General features: G+C 46.2%; 1 protein-coding gene across 1 annotated transcript; it reads right to left on the reverse strand.

The window, feature by feature from the left end:
* LOC308289108 (nucleolar RNA helicase 2-like) lies at nt 1-20,213 on the reverse strand. The gene is made up of 16 exons (XM_080730673.1): nt 20,076-20,213; nt 17,247-17,483; nt 16,594-16,776; nt 15,744-15,816; nt 15,096-15,274; nt 14,757-14,874; nt 13,453-13,638; nt 13,126-13,271; nt 12,620-12,769; nt 12,356-12,517; nt 11,897-12,016; nt 11,239-11,312; nt 10,636-10,795; nt 9,888-10,022; nt 1,541-1,585; nt 1-1,310 (listed from the first exon to the last, which is right to left on the reverse strand). The coding sequence occupies exons 1-16, from the start codon at nt 20,157-20,159 to the stop codon at nt 1,065-1,067; spliced, it is 2,298 nt and encodes a 765-aa protein (XP_080586799.1). The 5' UTR covers nt 20,160-20,213; the 3' UTR covers nt 1-1,064.
* Between the last annotated feature and the right edge of the window lie 560 nt (nt 20,214-20,773).

A 20,773-nucleotide genomic window follows, 5' to 3' on the forward strand; every position in this document is an offset into this window, starting at 1 on the left:
TTATCTTCTTTCAGAACTCTTTTAATGACTCATGTTAACTCATTCAAATGAATGGTTGCAGTACACAGACACAGTTATAGAAGCAATTGCAAATGCAATCATCTGATTTTGGGGACAGGCTCCAGGATTCAAGGTGGCACTCACAAGCTGAAGTGGACGGTCTAACACGCTCGTCTTGAACATTCCCTGTGGATTTAGAGCAGAAATGGTGTGCCTGACAAGGCACCTTCCACCATACTCAACACAAGTGGCATTTATACAGTTAAGGCTAATTTAGATTTTTTCGAGTGTTGCTCAACGAAATTGACATGTTTTCAACTGAAAAGAGTGTTGACGACGTGACTCAAGTTGACACTCTTTTCAGGTTTGTAAGTGGCAGGCAAGCAGTTCAGAATGGCGTGACTTGCACCTTTCAAAGCTCGAGTGCAACCACACCAAATAGCTGTTCCCCAAAAAGGCAGTAAAAAAACGGTAACTCTTCTTTCTCCGATACCCAGTTGACAGGATATTCATAATGCCCGAATTCAAATCACTCTAGCACGAGTGCTATAATAGGTAATGACAGATACGTTAATGTCATCTGATTTCTTGAATAATTATCCATGTAACGTAAAACCATTTAGGTGGCAAATTCAGATGGTAAATATACTATTGTTTATATGGTATGGACGTCATGAATATATTAACCATGTCCATATTTCAACTAAATTGTTACCAAAGGAAACACACCAGGTATCACTAAAAAGGTTGCCAGCTGCAGCACCTACAGAGAGAGAAAAGGTATATTTTGTTCCGTCTTTGTGGCACAGTGCCAGTTATCTCATGGCCATCTCCATAAGGGTTGACTTGTCACAGTAGGTTCACATAACCCTTTCATCATGGTCACCTCTCCTGTGATTCAATTTAAGCATCTAAAAGGATGGCCGCATTGGTTTGCCAGATGATTCAGAAACACCAACAATGGCCACGGTGCGTACAGCAAAGTCCATCGTTGGTAGCGATGGACTACTTTGCTGTTTTCTATAAAAAAAGAAAACAGCAAATCCTATCAGTCCAGAGCAGGGTTATTCAAAGGCTTGGCTGAAGTATCGTTTCTGCCCTCCTCCCCTGCCACGACCACCACTGTGACCCCTTCCGCCTCGGAACCCTCCTCCTCTGCCGCCGCCAAAGCCTCTGTTGCCACGGTAACCACCACCACCACCACCACCATTAAAGCCTCTATCACCGCGGTTGTTATTCTGCCTCTCCTCCAAGTCTGGGAGTTCTGTACAGACAGACAGTTTCCAACGGCGACCATCCGTCCAGTTGTCCTAAGACAAGAGAGATGGTGGACCAGATATTACATTTTACATTAGGAAACAAAAACACTTGATGAAAAATACGTTTTGATTTTTCAGTTACAAATCTAGTAATCAGACTCTAAATGTATTTTCTTTAATATGTACGTTACTTTGAGCAACTTTTTGGCTCACATTCAGACAAACCAACAACTACTGACCAAAGAGTGACAAATGTGACAGCACTTTGGCTTAGAACTCACCTGCATCTCTTTGACTTTCTCAGATGGGACGTCGAAACACACTCCCTGTTTTGACAAAAAAATAAAACATGCAAACATGAGTGGGATACAATCTGTGCACATAGATCAGATGGCATGTAAAATCCATGCAAGTTTGAAATGAACCTTCTGCTTCTACAAATTCTACTTCTCACTGGAATTTGTACAGATTCCTGACAGCTTGTTTACTGTCAATATTCCAGGATGACCTCCCACTTGGGTAATGACGCCCCCTGGCGATCATTCAGAGAAACTACTTCAGCTCCCGTACTAACGTAGGTAGGAAGGGCCTGTCACTCAAACCGGAGTGACCCGCCTCCAGGCTATATAAACCCCCGGAGGCGGAAGTAACATCCTCTTTTCACTCTCTGCGATATCACATTCAGATAAGTTGAAACTCAGCCTTGGTATTATTATTCTTCGCGCATTAGCCTAAAGCGGTGGCATTGGAGTCGCCCACTGGCGAGTGTTGAATTAACCCGTACTTAAGAATACTTATTCTTGTTCCGTCCTAAATCGACGGTTATTTCCTTTTATAACAAAGGATTATTACTGCTTGTTCAGGCCTCCGCCGAAGCAAGCGTGGCATAGCATTAGCCGTTAGCTTGTTAGCTCGTCTGCTATTGTTAACGTTAGCTACACTGCTTACCGCTTGTTCAGGCCCTGCCCGAATCAAGCGTGGCCTAGCCTTAGCCGTTAGCTTGTTAGCTCGTCTGCTTCTGGTTAACTCTATCTACAGTGCTTCGCCATGGATCCTCTGGCCTTCCTGCCGAGGCAATGTCCAGGCTGTCCAGGACTCATCGACGGACAGGATCTTCACCATCTCTGTGTCGGCTGCATGGGCGTTGCACACGCCTTCTCTGCACTGAGTCCTCAGGGGAGAGCAGGACCTTTCTGTGATTGCTGCGTGGCCTACGACCACGATGTACTGATACACCGGTTCTACCTAGCCAGGGCAGGCCTCGGGGCCTGCGCTCCACCAGGTGGGTCCACTGCTCTCAACCCCACAGCCCAGTCTTTCCTTCCCCAGGCGGCCCGCACCGTTGGTCAAGGTGCGGCGCTGCCTTCCGGAGATCCGCTTGGCAACCAGCGCGCCATTCCAAGTCAAGATGGCGCCGTGCTACATGAGACACCGCCTGCCGCGCAACCGACCGCAGCTAGCTCCACTGTCACTGGAGCTGGCGGGTCTGGTGAAGTCGCCGCTAAGAAGGCGACCAAGAAGGCTAACATCCAGACAAAATCTCCGGTAGCCTTTTCCCCTTCGGGCGCGGTGCCCAAAAAGAAACGCTTGGATGTGACCGTCGGGGACGTCCCCCTCGACGTGAGCATCACCAAAACAGTCCAGACCTTCAGGCGAGAGTCGGACCTGAGCTCCTGTCAGAGCGAGGGTTCTGGTTCTGAATACTCTGGATACACGGCCGAGGAGGAGGACTCCGTCGAGGACGAGGGTTCTCGACTCACGGTCACTGTGAAAGGTAATGCCCCTGCGGCTCCAGCACGTCAACTGGACGCCGCAGGGAGCTCCCAGGCCTCCTCAGGCACCACTGCCCCTCCACCCGCCAGTCAAGCGAGTGAAGCGGGAGCAGAGGACGTCGATTCTGCAGCAGAAATGCTGGATCATCTCACAGTCTACATGAGAGCTCTGGCCAGAGTTGGAGAGGAGTTGCCACCTCCTCTCCCCTCTGAAGAGGCCGAGGATGATGATGAAATGCCCGGGCAGGAGCCTTCGGTTCCCGCCCCGTATGTCCTCTCCAGGCTGCCGCTGGTGAAAGGTTTCACCAAGGCCCTCCATTCCTCATGGAAGACACATAAAGACCCCAGGAAGCTGCCCTTTTCTGTGTTGGATTTGGTGGGCGGTGCGGAGGCAGGCATGTCCACCTGCCCTAACCTGGACCACCTGTTGGCACAATCTTTTCTGAGTTCCGTCAGACCCCAGTACAAAGATGTAGGCACGGCTAAAAACGGGCCGTTTGTTGGCCCCGTCGGCACCAACCCGCCGGGGTTCACTGTCCTGGAGGACAAGCTACAGTCGGACAGGGCTCGTAACGCCTACCGGTCCGCTGCTCTGGCCGCTAAGGACCTAAATCTGATCCAGCTCTTGCTCGCTTCCACCAAGGACCTGGTCAAAGGTCTGCCCACGGGGGAGCACACAGCTGAACTGAACACTCTATTTGACATCATGCTGAAGGTCAATTGGCATGCGGTTAAGTGGATGGGCAGGTCCATGGACTACAACCTCCAGTCTGAGAGAGCCCGCTGGCTCGACTATGTCGACCTCGAGCCTAAGAGGGACGTGGGCGAGAAGCCTCTAGGTCCTCGCGGGGAGATGTACAAGTCTCTCATAAACATGGAGAACAGTCCCACCACCCTCATGGGTGGGGGCTTGGAGCTGCTGCAGGGTAGAGTTACCTTCTTCAAGGCGGCTAAGGACATCGTCGAGTCCACCACAGTGCCACAGGATGAACCGCAGCAAGCTAGGAGGACGTCCCGCTCCTCCCGCGCCAAGGAAAGGGGCCGCTCTGCTTCTTTTAAGAAGCACTCGTCTTCCTCCAGGGGAGCCTCTGCAGCCAGGGCGCCTGACAGGCCCCGCAGCAAGGCTGTGGTTCCCGAGCGCGCTCAGCCGCGCCGCCCGTCCAAGGATGGCAGGCAGCAGTCTTCATACCGCGGTGGACGCGGTAGGGGACAGCGCAAATGACACTCTGAAGAGGGGAATTGTGCTGGGGCGGGGGTCCGAGGTGTCTCTCGGTCCCCCTCCCCCCAAACGAGGGCGTTTTTCGGTACCCCGTGTCGGGGAAATGAAAATGTTAATTTTGATGCCTCCTGTGTCGACAATAAACATGTTGAAAGAACAAAGTCTGTCTCTGTCCAACTCTCTCGCACTAGCACAGACGACCCCATCGTGCATGCCTCCTGTAGTAATGATGAAGTCCTGTCAGGACTCGATAATCAATCACAGGTTTTATCAGAAACCAGTAATGTTAATGTCAAACAATTATGTGGTTCCTCGAGCGCGCGAGTGGGATATCCCTCGCGTCGACAATATGAATCCTTTATGCATGCCTCCTGTAAGAATGATGGAGTCCCGTCAGGACTCTTTAATCAGTCAGAGGTTTTATCAGCAACCAGTAATGTTAACGTCAAACAATTATATGGTTCCTCATGCGCGCGAGTGGATTTTCCCTCGCGTGAGCGATGCTATGAATTTAACCTTGAGTCAGAAATTCTGTCGGCCTACTATGAGCCCGGGTCAAGGGACAAGCATAAAGGCCTTAGAGCAGGTATTAAACGTAAAAGTTCCTCTCCTGTCAGGGGAGAATGCTTTAGTTGTGGGCGAGTCTGTTTATCAGTCGAATCGCTTTGCTCTTCCTGTCGCTCTATCGAGCCAAAACCGAACGCTTCCGGTTTCACCGGATACGGATTCGCTAGCTCCCCGCTTCCGGTCCGGCCGCAAAAGAGCTCCGCTAGTCAAGCGGTACAATCGGAAGGTGTTCCCACCTTGCGGCCTATTGAACCCCTGCGCTCCGCATCCGGGTGTCCCGGATACGGATACGCAGGTTCCCCACTTCCGGTCCCGCCGCAAAATAGCTCCGCTAGTCAAGCGGTACAACCAGAAGGTGTTTCCGCCATGCGGCCTATTGAACCCTTGCGCTCCGCATCCGGTCGTTCCGGATACGGATACGCAGGTTCCCCACTTCCGGTCCGGCCGCCAAAAAGCTCCGCCGTCACGGAAGCACAGTGGTGGGGTTTCTCTCGCTCAAAACACGCTAGCACGCTGTGCGCGCCAGTGGAAGTTATGCAACCCGAGCCATTGGGTATTTCGAACGATAACCAGGGGTTACAGGTTACAGTTCGCAGATATACCCCCGCTTTCGAGCAGGGTTATTCATACCAGAGCACGTGGTTTAAAAGCAAGTCTTTTGAGAGAAGAGATCAGCTCATTGCTAAGCAAGGGTGCTATAGTGGAGCTGGACAGGACCCAATCCCGCATGGGATTTTGGAGCCGTTATTTCCTGGTGCCCAAAAAGGGGGGGGGGCTACGTCCCATCCTGGACCTAAAGGCACTAAACGTGTACCTGAAGAAATACGTTTTCAGGATGCTAACAGTACCCACCATGTTACGGTCGGTCAGGCAAGGGGATTTCCACTGTTCAGTGGATCTGAAGGATGCTTATCAGCACGTCCAGATTTATCCCCCACACAGGAAATTCCTTCGGTTCGCCTTCGAGGGTCGCCTGTACGAATATACAGTACTCCCTTTCGGTCTGTCACTGAGCCCGAGGGTTTTCGTGAAAGTGACCGAAGCAGCCATCGCCCCGCTGAGACAGCAGGGCGTCAGGTTGGCGACGTACATCGACGATTGGATGATTTCAGCGAGCTCCGCCCACGAAGTGGCGCGTCACACACAAGTGGTTTTGGCTCACCTGAAGGCCTTAGGTTTCATAGTCAACCACGGCAAGAGCATGCTGACTCCAGCAAGTCGTCTTACATTCATTGGGGTCCTTCTGGACTCATCCGACATGTCGGCCCGTCTCTCAGAGGAGAGGGTGGACAGGTTTCGGGAATGTCTCGACTCCTTTCAAGTGGGCCAGGAGGTCACTTACAGGAGTTGCATGGTACTGACGGGAATGATGGCTTCCGCAGTACATCTGTTGCGTTTGGGCAGGTTTCATATGAGACCTTTTCAAAGATGGATGTTATCCCTCGGGATCCCGCCCTCCTTGAAGTACAAGAAGGTTACGGTTTCCCCTTCCTGCGCGATCGCCCTGTCTCCGTGGCTGGTGGAGGGGTTCCTCACCAGCGGAGTCTCGATTGGCGAGGTGGTTTCCCACAAGTCGATCACGACAGACGCCAGTCTCAGTGGATGGGGAGCCACTTTCGAGGGGCGCACAGCGCAGGGGCTTTGGCCTCTGGAGATGAGGGGTCGTCACATCAACTATTTGGAGTTGATGGCTATACTCCTGGCGCTCAAGCATTTCGAGCCTTGGATTTTGCATTGTCACGTCCTGGTCAGGACAGACAATACGACGGCCATGTTTTATGTCAACAAACAGGGGGGCCTGTCGTCGTTGCCACTGGACCGTCTGGCTCGAGAATTGACGGTTTGGTGCTTGTCGCGCCTCAAGTCGATCAGGGCCTCACACGTCCCAGGTCTCCTCAACAGCGGAGCAGATCTCCTGTCCAGGGGAGGTCCTCGCTACGAGGATTGGTCTCTCCACCCCAGGGTGGTGAGCCAGATTTTTCGCAAGTTTGGTCAGCCAGTGGCGGACCTGTTTGCGTCAGCGGAGAATACGAAGTGTCCGTTGTTCTTCGCGGTGAAGGGCAGTCCTCCCTTGGGGTTGGACGCCTTAGCGCACACGTGGCCGAGAGGTCTACTGTACGCGTTTCCCCCCTTCGACTTAATCCGACCCACTCTGGAGAGAGTCAGGAGGTTCGGTCTGGAGATGCTCCTGGTGGCTCCCTACAAGGGCACGTGGAGATCGGCGATCGCCCCTCTCCTTTGCGAACCGGGTTGGCAGCTGCCTCAGTGCAGGGACCTGTTGAGTCAGGCCAGGGGGGAGATCTTCCACCAAGACCTGCAGGTCCTAGACCTGTGGGTTTGGCACGTGAAAGGTTAAACCTGCTGGCAGCCGGTTTTTCTTCTGAAGTGGTTGATACCATTCAGAGTGCTAAGGCGCCCTCTACGAGGGCGTCTTATGATGGAAGGTGGAATGCCTTTGAGGACTGGTGTGAGTCGCGTGTTCCACCTGTGGTGGCTCATGTGGCGTCAGCCCAGGAAATTCTGGAATTTATGCAGAACCGCTTGAGAAGTGGTCTAGCATTTTCTACCCTTAGGGGGTATTTGGCGGCTATTAATGCCTGTCACCTGGGGGTGGCGGGCAAGGCACCTTCTAAAGTCCCGGAGGTCATCAAGTTCATGCAAGGAGTTGAACGTTTGAGGCCGGTGACTAGGTCTTTGTTCCCAGTTTGGGATCTGCAGGTGGTTCTAGGGGGCCTATGTCGGGCTCCCTTTGAGCCGCTTGTAGGGATGCATTTGAAACTTTTGAGTTTCAAGACGGCTCTTTTGCTGGCTTTGGCCACGGCTAAAAGAGTTGGTGACCTGCAAGCTCTCTCGGTGTCTGCGGAGTGCATGCAGTTTATGAACAATGATCTCAAGGTGTTGCTCAAGCCTCATCTTAAGTTTGTTCCTAAGAACATGGTGGTTCCTAAGGAGCCTGTTGTTCTTCTGGCTTTTCATCCTCCTCCGTTTGTCTCGGTGGAGGATGAACGGCTGAATTGCCTTTGTCCTGTCAGGGCATTGAAGGCCTACTGTGACAGGACTGCTGGTTCTAGAGCTTCTTCTCAGCTCTTTGTAGAAATGGGCAATGTTCTTGTCAGAAAGCCGGTGTCTAGACCCACTCTTTCGAGGTGGATTGTGGATGCTATCAGGCTGGCTTACTCTAGTGCGGGTGTGGAAGTGCCGGCGGCACTTAAAGCCCATAGCACTAGAGGTGTGGCTACTTCGTGGGCAATGGCAAAGGGAGTCTCCGTTCAGGAGATTTGTGTTTCGGCGAATTGGTCTTCGCCTTCTACCTTTGCAGCCTACTATCACCTGGATATCGAATCCTCTTCGCTAGCGCATTCGGTTCTGGGTGCAGTTGCCTCCTCTACGTCATAGAGGAGTCGGATCTTCCCCTCCCACAGGTGGGCATGTAGCCACCTGGGGTACTTTGGGGGGACCCTGTGTTTTCCTTATATAGTGTGTCTTACTTATAAGGCGGACTTGTCCTTTTCATTTAGTTGAATGAGGCGGACTTCGGTCTGTCAGGGTCTCTCTTTATTTTCTCATGCCTTCACACCCAGGTCCGGTGGGCCTGGGACCTTCTGGGTGATGGGTCACGCCCGTTTGGGCTGTGCTCACCCGTATGAGGGGTGTGTGGGGGTATGAGAGTAGGTTGTGGCTTAGAGGGGAGTTTAAGAATCCCAAGTGGGAGGTCATCCTGGAATATTGACAGTAAACGGTAGGTTCCGTACGGAACCATTGTTTACTTAGATATGGAAGGATGACCTCCCACGTAATGCCCCTCTGTTTCACTGAATGTGGCAGAGAGTGGTATTAAGAGGATGTTACTTCCGCCTCCGGGGGTTTATATAGCCTGGAGGCGGGTCACTCCGGTTTGAGTGACAGGCCCTTCCTACCTACGTTAGTACGGGAGCTGAAGTAGTTTCTCTGAATGATCGCCAGGGGGCGTCATTACCCAAGTGGGAGGTCATCCTTCCATATCTAAGTAAACAATGGTTCCGTACGGAACCTACCGTTCCTTGTGATGTTTCATTCTCAAGATGTGATAGAAAGGCTATTATTATTTTATTACAGCTTTTGTAGAGACCTTTTCACACCTGGTTACATTTGGCTACATTTGAACAAAAGACAATTTATTTCACTGTAAATATCATAGCAATAATGTGCATGCATATGGAAAAAGGATGAAAAAAGGCAGAATTGTTTTTGTTTTGTTCACAGCACAGATGAATGACTTACATTTGGCTACACTGCCAACAACAGACTATTGATATTGCACTGTAGTAATATGTAGCATTTGTATGTGGCTTTGTTACGGTCCAAAGGTTCACCATGACAGGGTATACTATAGGGGATGCAGGCCCTATGGTATTTTCATATTTTCTAATAAAGCCCCCTGTGAAAAAAACATGGACTGTTGGACACCCCTGGCATAGGTAATCCTCTTTCTTTGTATTTACTGTAAGTTCCTATGATTCCGGAGTGGCACCTATACAACTTTTATGCATTTTGTTAGTTAAACTATTGGTTGGCAGTAACGTGCGATAAATGCTTGGTCGGCAATAATGCAAAATTCGCCATGGGCCTTATCTTTTCGCGGTGCCTTATTATGCGTTATATTATCCATAGTCTTCTTCATTGTTTTTAACACTTTGAAAATCGTGAAAATAGCCATTTTCATAGGCTATTTTCACAATTTTAAAATGTTCTTCTTAAATATAAAGAAATGCCTAAGAAGATTAGGGATAAGGCACCACGCAGATAGGGCTCCATTGTTCATATCCATATTCAGGGGGCTTAACTGGCATAGTTCTTTAAATGCTACAGGAGATTAGGAAGAGTGTAACTAAGGAAAGGGAATTTTCCACATCACACCACTTTTCTAAGAACATTCAATCCTTACTGGGTGATTCTATAATTCACACACATTGGTGATGAGGGACAATCCAGAAAATCTCCTCTGCCTATATACAATGTGTGTGTGTGTGTGTGTGTGTGTGTGTGTGTGTGTGTGTGTGTGTGTGTGTGTGTGTGTGTGTGTACACCTACGGTTTTGCCTTTAAGTATGTTCATTCTCTGTATGTGTTGCTCAATCTCGTCTCCTAGCTGTTCTTTGAGGGATCTCCAGGCGTAACTCAAGCTGTGCATCTCCTGAGAACACTCCATCTTAAGTGTAGTGTAACCCTGGACACAGCAAAGACACAAGGACAGAACAACAGGGTTAGATATGTACTACAATGTACTGTATGTAGTGTACCGTTAGGGCAGTAACACTAGAACTTTAAAGTAGGATATCGTCGTTGTCGGGTGGAAACCTTGTATGTCCAAAACCGTTCGTTTTGCATTTATCATTTTAAAAATGATTTAAACTAGTGAAAACAGCCGATCTACAAGCACACAACGTTGTGTGCTTGTAGATCTGCTGTTTTCACTACCTTTGTGCGACGGCCTTGTATGACGAAGCAGGGCTTTACTTTGCGAGAAAAAAAAACATACACATTTGAAACTTGGAGATACGAGGTTTCTGCCTGACAGTGACGATATACTATAACTGGAAAACTAAGGCATGCATAGATATAAAGTGATGGGAGAAATAGAGGTTGGTAGGTGTTTGTACAGTATGTCAGAATGCACTGATGTTTGTATGATTTCTTATGAACAAACTCCCCCAGCAAGAATATGTGCTTGTACAGTATATGTTACTTATCACCTTAGCATGTGCTTCTACATGGTTGTGTGTGTGTGTGTGTGTGTGTGTGTGTGTGTGTGTGTGTGTGTGTGTGTGTGTGTAACTCACCGCATCAGAGTTGAGCAGGGATCTTTGTTCTAGACTGGTAGCTCCAGAAATATGGGCCAAGGCAGCAGCTAAAGCTTCAACTGCTCCTCTCTCCTCAATCAACTTCTCAGCAGACTCTTTGAAGTAGCCGATGGCAGAAGCAGGTACGGAGTCCAAACACCTGGATGAGATTCAGCAAAAGGTTACGTTCAAATTTAAAATGTTAAGATGTTTTTTGGGGATAAATCAATGCATGTAGGCAAATATTGTACAGTATATTTAGTACGTCAAAAAGTATCGCTGTCATAAACAACATTTATTTTTATTTCTCATAGAGACAAAGCATTGCCACTAATTCACAATATGGTACAAAATGTACTGCTCTGTCACTGGGGTCAGCATACATTAACAGCAGTTTATGTGTGATGTACAAGCAAAATGTCATTCATAGCATGTGTGTGTTCCTGCCTCGGGCAGCCAGGCAGTGAGCCTTCCAGTTATATCGCAAACAAACATCTTTTTAACTCATTCCACCTGGCTCTCCCCACAGGGAATAAAGAACACCACTGATTAATGCTAATTCAAGTTCAAGTTAGCAAAGTACTGGTTGCCAAGGATACTCACTTGACAGCGTCATTGCTGGATGACTTGATGATGTCACTGGCAGTGGGGACGCCAACACGTCGGAATGTGATGCCCTGGGTGGAGGAAAAAACAAAACAACAATTAAATAAGACATTTAGCCAACAATAAAGTTAAAATGAACAGACATGCCAACAATCCCTCTTTCCTTTCTGAAGCGAAATCACACCTTATTATTGATAAAAGGTGACGTTTGCCTCGTCATTGTAGTATAGCGGCTAAATGTCCATCCAGCTCTAGCCTTTCTTTGCTTGTTTACTTTGTCTTTCCATGCCACACTCCAGGTTTTGGAACTCACAAATTAAAACCACTTAAACCACAATGTTTAGTTGACTGGTGTCCCTCGAGACTCTGTACAAGGTGCCCTTCTGTTCTTTCCTCAACACTACATATCTTGCCAGAAAATACCATTTCTACAAGCTCAAAAAGTGTCGCAGTTCGACACGTTGTGAGCTTGTAGATCTGCTATTTTCATGTTGGCTCCAGAATAGGGATGCTAGGGTTAAGCCTTGTTTTCCATGCAGTTTTTGATCAAAACAAAGGTTCCAACATAGCCACTCGTCTTGTCACTCAGCTCCTCCCTTCCCATCCCATCCTCTGGAAAGAAAATCAAACATGTCAAATGTACATAGTGACTCACAGCTTTGTGTTCTACGTAGCGTAGTTGCTGCTCTTCGTTCCTCTGGTAGAAACAGATACACACTCCAGTCCTGCCTGCTCGGCCTGTACGCCCTGAACGATGGATGTAGGACTCCACATCCTTATACAACAGACAAAATGGACAGAAGGATCAGAATTAGCTACAGACACACAAGGTTCTAAATTTTCTTTTCTCATAATTAAAGATGCAATATACAAGTTTTATGTGCTGCCTGAGATTCAAACTCTGGCCTCTGCTGCTCAGTTGAGACAGAATCCGCACTTTGGCCAGAGGAGCTATTCCACTAACCTTGATGTACCGTCCTAATACATGTCAACCAGTAGGTGTCCTACCCAACACCAGGGTCTACATTTCTCAATGGAAAAGCCACCTCCAACCACATCAGCTATGTCCAGGCCCGTTATTTTTCTAAGTAATATAATACAACAAAATATATACCTTGGGTGGAGAGCACTGGATTACCAAGTCCACTTCAGGGATATCTAACCCACGGGCTGCTACGTTGGTGGCCACCAGAACCTCAAAGAGCCCCTTTCTGAAGCCCTTCAGTGTGATCTCTCTTTGTTTCTGAACGATATCACCGTGGAGGGACTGGCAATTCTGAAATGGTATCACATAGAGCATATTACACAGTATGAATACAATAATAATAAACAACTAGCTTTTTCATATTCGTGCTTGAGACAGTGTGCGCATGTGTACCTGTTTGACTAATGGATTCATGGATAGTTCGTCTGCCTCTTTCTTGGTCTCACAGAAGATGATGGTTTTGCCATTGCTACCACTGTACACCTGGACCACATCACCGATCACTGATGCACGCTGGGACCAATGGCATGCTATGGCCAGATGCTGGAGGGGAGCGAGACATGGAGACAATAATGCTTCTTTCATTATTTAGTCCATCACACCTTTGGATAAATGCAACTGCTAAATGCTTCCAATGCAAATATAAATGTAACACTGAATTAAAAGTTAATAAAAGTCCCTTTTAAAACTACATCAAAACACACCTTTTCAAAAACATGGGGATGACGCCGGTTAAAGGTTGGTAACAAGCACTTTAACTGCTTAAATCATATTTACCTCCTCGACGAGGGGCCTAAACCAAGCCCCCTCCTTTTTCCCTCTACACCAAATGTCTTTGCCAAAAAAGCTGATCTTTAGCAACCACAGGTGTATACAGAGATGCAGATATGAACTCTTACCTCTACAGTTGTTGCGGTTCTCGACAATTTGGTGCCTATGAGGTCGACATGCTGGTACCCTGGCTTCATGTATTTCTTTGCAACGTCATAGACCCAGGAGGGACAGGTGGCGGAAAACAGCAATGTCTGAGGGTAAGTGTCAGCATCTGGGGGGACACAAGGCACACAGATGGTTATAGTGGATAGTGACACATAGACAGGAGATGTAAATGTATACAATGCAACAGGTACTTTTATTCATGCAGGTCCACTGTAACAATTCATACATGAGAGTATTCTATGTCTCTGAAGCTGAGTAATGCCATCTCTCTCTCTTGCTAATATTACCTTCATTATATGCTGAAGATAGTATTTCTTCAACCTGGTCTGCAAACCCCATGTCCAACATCTGGTCAACTTCATCCAGAACAACATGTTTGAGTTTGGAGAGGTCCAGTTTGTTGTTCTGGAGGTGGTCTTTAATGCGACCAGGGGTCCCCACCAAAACATCGATACCGCCACGGATGGCATCCACTAGAGGAAGGAGAGAATCCAGATTAGAAACTAATGCATAATAATAATTAAGCAATGCAGTTTTTAGAAATGTTGTTCAAATAACAAAGTTGAATGGAGGTCATATGCTCAAGTGTGTAAGGTATAACATTGTTTACATACGCATTCATCTAAACTTGATCCATGTGTACTGAACATACAGCTCAGACTTACTGGTCAAGAATCAGAAAGTTCAAAACCCTTTGCATCCACATCACTGAGAAACTCACCTGGGACGTACACACTGAACTAGTGGTGAAGAAGTCACAATAACGCCACTATTTTCTCAAGCGACTGAATAGGTTTTGTACAGACCCCAAGGTCCTACACGTTTTTACAGAGGCACCACCGAAAGTCCCCACTGGTTGCATCACTGCCTGGTATGAGAACTGTACTGAGCTCAACCACAAAGCATTGTAGAGGGTCATAGAAACGAGCTTGCACTGACAAATACAATAGCAGGAATTTCCACCAGTGTGGAGAGGGAGTTTAAGCCAAATGATCACCTATTTTGCCTGAATCTGTTCCCATCATATGCCCAGAATAGGGATGCTAGGGTTGCTAATGCTAATTTACACTCCCTTTACATAAGAAAATAAATACCGGTATGTCAGTTTCAACTAAGTGATGTAACCAACTGTCACTGTTCAGTGTGTTCACATATTGACATGCTTTCTTTACATTGGCATGGATGTTAAGCAATTGATCCACTAGATGGCAGTTTAGAGTCAAAAGAAACAAACATGGTAAGGAAAATAACTATGTTAAGAAAGAGCTGTTCTGTAATAACTGTCTGTGGAGGGTTTGTTTTCTAATCCCCAGCAAGAAACTTTGTGGAGGGCATCTCCATTTGCACAACCATTTTAGAGGTTATGATTGGGTAATGTGGTTACTAACTGTGTCACAAGTCAGTTGGGTTGTCATTAACAATACTGTCATTCTTCGGCTCTCCTACCACCGCACTGTTACCACATTTAGCATTTACGTTTATTTTATTTTTTGGCAAATTAATTATATTACAGGTAGTATATAAATGTAGTATATTGCGATATCCCTTCGGAAAATGAAAGGGTATTTTTGTACACGCGCACGTAACTCACTCTGTGGGTTGTATGAGCTGCCTCCATAGAAACAGGTGACAGAGAGTTTCTTGGTGATGTCTTTGAAGTCCTTATGCACCTGGATAGCCAGTTCTCTAGTTGGAGTCAACACCAAGACCTGGTTAGGCAGAGAGAAAGAGAGAGGGGGAGACACAAAGATACAGAGTTTTAATAGGAGAAAGATAAGCCCATAGAATTATCCTTCTGGCTGTGTTTCAGTGATATTTGTATAAGTTGTCACTACTTTAACAGTCCACCAACACTTTCAGCGCATTTAGTAGGACTAGTATGGTGTCTGGTTGTGTGAGTACATGTTATTATGGATGTAACCATTCTGACCTTAGGAGGGCGTCCTCTGCTCAACTGCGCAGAGTCATTCTGTAGCTTTTCCACCAATGGGATGGCAAAGGCGAATGTCTTCCCGGTTCCTGTTCTGGCCTGGCCAATCACATCTATTCCAGCAGACACGGCTTTAAACGTCTTCACCTGAATGTCAAACAGGTAAGAGATTCCCCGAGCTAAGAAAGAGAGGGCGCGAGAATCATGAGGATTGGAGAGAGATGTGGATATTTATGCATTTGTGTGTTGAGAAACCAGGATTCAATGCTGTCAACTAGTACTGTCGCAATTATTGCATAATCGTCTAATCGTGATTAATGTTGAAAAATGTCCGAAATAGTGGAAATAGCTGATCTACAAGCTCACAACGCGACGCGTTGTGAGCTTGTAGATCGGCTATTTCCACTATCAAAGTTGTTTTTTAAGTAGTAAGTTGTCAAATATGTCAGTAATTTCTTTGTATATTTAGGTTATGTGTCATATCTACCATGTACACCTTCAAAGCCTAAAAGCCAAACAGAAATGTAATTATCAACGGCAAAAGCACAATTAAATCGTTAATCGCCAATTATTTGAGTGACAATTAATCGTCATGTAAAATGTCATATCGTGACAGCCCTACTGTCAACATATCAAAACAGAATGTACCTTTTAGCCGGCTGATGGTGTCCTGGGAGAGGTTGAAGTTTGAGAAGGCCCCTGCCTTCTGCTCTGGTGTCTCCTAAATTAATAAACAATACATTTTAAACACTTCAAAAACAGTATAAAACTAGCCCTTACCCGTTCAAAGATATGAGCTCCGAAATGATGTGCAGTGTGTGGGTTATGGGGTGTGCACTGTGCACACAGTATATGAGGGATGGAAAGTAACTTTAACTGGTGCTTGCATGATAATATGTAGGAGCATCAATGTAAGAAATACCCGCTTCGTTTAATGGCTACAGAGATACTGTGTACCGATCTGCATGATTTTTGGACAACATCTGTAACAGAGCCAGACAACCCCCCCCAGCCCCCGCCCACCCGCAGGCACGCACGCACGCACGCACGCGCACACACACACACACACACACACACACACACACACACACACACACACACACACACACACACACACACACACACACACACACACACACACACACACACAGTTGGTTAAACATGTTGCCTCATGCTAGATGCAGAATAGCTATGCCTCATGCTAGATGCAGAATAGATATAGATACACCATAAAAATGCTAATATACAGCATACGATTTGTGAAAGTGACAAACGGGCTTCACAGTTATGTTAGGTGTGTTCATATGCTAATGGTGATGCGATTTCAGATCAATTGCTCCAGCCACTGAGGAGAAACGCTGTGACAGACAGACAGACAGACAGACAGACAGACAGACACTCACTCAGACAGCCATTCGGAAAATTATATGTTTGATACTACATTGTAGGAAAGAAATACCATTACAAACACACTGCACAATCCTTTAAAGAGCCTCACCGTTTCTTTCTCACTGTCAATGTCTGAGTCATCGCTGGACTGAGATGGGGTCGGAATGGGGGTATTTGGGGTGGAATGTCCGTTGGTCTGAGGTGGATCGTCATTGGCCGTCTCCTCATTGGTCTGAGGTGAAGCTTCATTGGCCGATTCCTCTGTTAATTTCTTCTTTTTCTTCTTTTTTTTCTGAAGAGAAAAGAGGAATGCAGGCCTGATAATTAGCGGGTAAATGGAATAATTCGACTAAAAGACCTAGTATTAAGCTACATTATAAACAAAATGTCTGTGTTGAAATCACAGAAAATAACCATTCAATGTTTACAATGGCAAGGGTATCTTGTCTCACAATAAAACAGTCTAAAACAGAGCCGAGAGTGCTCTTGGCACAAGCATTTCATTGTTTGTCTGTACTTGTATGGATACGCATTTGACTAATAAACCGAACCTGAACCTGAACCTGAAGTCTCAGATATATACTCGAGGCATTGTCTTTGTTTACAGAGGCATCTGCGGTAAAATACTGGATTCATTTAGTGGCTTTTATTGGACCAAAACGGCACACGCTGACAAAATCTGTATTAATGGGTCGGGCATTTACTGTGCTTTGTGTTAGTGATTGGAATTACTGTCTATTCATCCCCTCAAAGAGTGCTGACCTTTTCAGTCTCCTCTGTGTCTGGTTCTGTGTCGGGTTCTGCATTCTTTTTCTTCTTTGGTGTCGTGTTAACACCATCACAGTTGCCATTCATGTCTATGGCATCACTGGTTTGGTCCGCTGCTCGCTTGTCTTTTTTCTTCTTTTTGGCGGCCGGAGGCTCACAATCTGGCTGCTCTTCCGGTACCTCCAGCTGTTTCTTCTTCTTCTTGCCATCCTTGGTCTTCTCCTTGATTTTCTAAAAAAGCAGGCGTAGGCAGTAGATTTTCAGATACAGTTAACATTAAGCAGGTAAACTTGTCTGTGAGCAGCGAAAACAGTCAACTAAAACATGTTGAATGATTAACCATGCTGGACAACATATTTTCTCAATTAAACCAAACATGGACATAAAGTTGTATTACTTTAATATAAGTCTTATAAGACATAAATTACATATTGTTGCTAGTGTAATAATGTATTATATTCACTGTCAGGTAAGAACCTTCTGTCTTATCATGTTGTTCATCCTGACTAAAATATGAATATTATAGAATCAAGACAATGTGACATGCAGGCCTGGTAGCCTATGTTTGAGTACAGCTTCCTATTAGTCAGGGACCCAGTCCCTGATAATGGGAGAGGACCTGTGATGTTCTGCCGTACTTTTTATTTCTGTTTTATCTATTAGTTTGGTCATTAAGGTCCACAGAATGAGAGGCCTGCTCTGCCGGAAACATCGCGAAAATAAGTTATGGCCATTTGTATATTCACTGTCCCATCGACTTCCAAAACTGTGAAAAGTGAACATCTTTTGATGACTCATCACTTTTTGGGGGGCCGATATTTTGCCCTAGGAATGTTTTTCATGCAAAACAAATGCTTGCAATGGATTCAGAATCATGAAGAACCCCTAGTTTGACCCCTCACATGCTACTTAAAGCACATTTATTTTCTTTTTTTAATATTTTTCTTTTCCTGTATAGTGAAGTCGATGGGACAGTGAAGCGTGATTATGGGTCCAACTGAGAAAGATGGATAACCACGCCCCGGACTCATTTTTGAAGCTTGTGATTGGCTGAACCGGACGTAGGGAGCGCTCCGTTGTAGTCACTTGGACCGCGCGAGGTGCACCAAAACCCAATTATCATGGCGTTTATCGTGTGCTTGCCCAGGCCTTACGGCCTGGGCATAAATATAACGATTGCATTCACCACGGCTTCATAACTGCGGCGCTCGGGGGCGAAGAGCAGGACCAAGGTCCGCTGGCCTTCGCGCCGCTTGCAATGTCGTGGACAATAACTGAAAACGAGCGCTCTATGCCGTTTCCATCCATCTTTCTCAGTTCAGGGGTGAGATGCCGTGGGCTCGGCTGGGCTCGGCGAGCCCACACTTCTTTTTTTTCAAGCTGCACGTACGCACGCACCAGATGCACTACCTACCTGACTAGTTGCTTTGCATAACAATACTCTCGGGTAGGCAGTTCTCACCTACATCCTCATTTACACTTGTACACGGCCGTTCGCGAAAACGTCTCCTTTTGTGAACATCTCATCTGTTAGTTTACTTCAAAAGAGTGGAAGAAAAACGAAGCTGTGTGTTGTTTTGTCAGAGCTGCATGCATAGCGGAGGGAGAGTTCCGAAAGTGTCTATGATTGTAAAGTAAAGTCTATGTTGTGTAAAGTTATTTGAGATAAAGAAATACATTAATTGAAACACATTAATTGAAACTAATTAACAATGTAACTAAATAATAAGAAATATAGTTAGGCTACATTAAAAATGTTGTGATGTTGAATACAGTAGGCCTATTTCAACTAGCACCGCGCGGCAGGCATGCGTGCACACATGCGCGTGCATGCGCGCGCGTGACGTGCACGTGACGTCATGAATTTAGAGGGGTACCACTTCTAAAATCCATATCACACCACTGTCTCAGTTAGATCCATAATCACGCGACAGTGAATATACAAATGGCCATAACTTTTTTTGGCGATGTTTCCGGCAGAGCAGGCCTGTCATTCTGTGGACCTTAATGACCAAACTAATAGATAAAACAGAAATAAAAAGTACGGCAAGACATCACAGGTATCACCCCTATTCCTTGAGCTTTTGGGCTTGTGGGTCCTTGACTATATTAACACAAGCTCTCCTCTTATATAATATTGTTTGTGTAAAACCATGTTCTGGTCTGATTTAGCTAAGCCCAGCCCAGCTGTTGGAACGTCATCAAACACCGCCCTCAGCACAGACATGTTAACACAGCGCTTTGTTTTTCTATTGGCCACGACCGTTCAACGTCGTTCCATGTGACTTGCCTATCAGCTGGAAACCACATGGCCCTTTAAAGTACTGTACAACAGTTAGCATGCTAAACAAAACCAGCTGGTTCACATAGATCTACCATTTACACCCGTGGCGTGATTGGATCTTTGCCTTTGGAGATACAACAATAACAATATCAGACAGTCCTGTCGTTTCATGTGGCAATAATAGGCTATATCAGTTCAGTTGTCATGAACCGTGTATGACACAGGCACGTACGGAGGCACACATGTTCCATTATCATACAGTACAACTAGCATGCTAAATAAACTAGCTGTAATGTACTTAGTTAGATCTTAGAGATACGTGTCATAATCACTGCTATTAGGTATCGTTGCGGAAAATAATACACAATCAATGTCATATTAAACGTGTAACGACACATCTAAGAAATATTTACAAAGCTAGCTAGCTTGAGTTTGGTTAAGCACCACGTTGATCCACGTTTTCCAACGGGAGACAGACAGACAGAGACAGACAGTCATATTTCCTCATTTCTCAACCGCGACACAGTCTTTCTGCTCACCTTCACCGGCGCAGCCTCCGCCACGGTGCCGCTGTCATCCTCCATGGTGTTCTCTTCCGTTTCAAAGATGATTTTGGACGGCATTTCTCTCTAGATGGAACCCCGAACACGCGGACACCGCTACCTCCACGAGCGAGCGGCTGGGAAAGGAATGCGCATGCGTGCGTCCGTGGCAAAGGGAGGAGACGAGAGCCGACTGTACATAGAACTAGAGTGTACCGTACTAGACCGTACAGTACAGATCATTGTTTTTTGATAGATAATTGGTTGAATACTTTATTAACCGTTTACAAAATGGTACAGTGGTACGAATGATGCTAAAATGATACACAAAAAGCCCTAAAGAAGACTTTGTGGTTAATGGTCATCAAGATGTAGGCTACATGTAGTTTCTAACGCATCATGAGATTTTACTTGACACACAAGAAACCTGGGTTAGTTTTCTGTTATGTGTTCTAGTTGTTCTGTTTCAAATTCGTAATGCAGTAGGCCTATCCCTTTATAGGCTATGTTCTAAATGATCAAGTCTCCTCTCTTTTCTGGATAATTAATTCAAGCTGCCAAAGGATGCGACAATGGTATGTGTAAAGTAATTATGTTATACAATAGCCTATAATAATTTACGTATAGGTCTATGTAATATACGAGCACCGCTCACTTCAGGTGCGATCTTTCAGTTTTGTTTTTCAATGTAAACG

The sequence above is a fragment of the Nannobrachium achirus genome, assembly GCF_963921795.1.
Source record: "Nannobrachium achirus genome assembly, chromosome: 7".
Lineage (NCBI taxonomy): Eukaryota > Metazoa > Chordata > Actinopteri > Myctophiformes > Myctophidae > Nannobrachium > Nannobrachium achirus.

Coding starts and splice junctions, on each gene's coding strand:
- LOC308289108 (XM_080730673.1), bottom strand. CDS start 20,159: ATGCCGTCCAAAATCATCTTTGAAACGGAAGAGAACACCATGGAGGAT. Junction 10,796..11,238: donor TCCAGCAATGACGCTGTCAA/GTGAGTATCCTT, acceptor AATCTCATCCAG/GTGTTTGGACTCCGTACCTG. Junction 1,311..1,540: donor AGAAAGTCAAAGAGATGCAG/GTGAGTTCTAAG, acceptor CTCTTGTCTTAG/GACAACTGGACGGATGGTCG.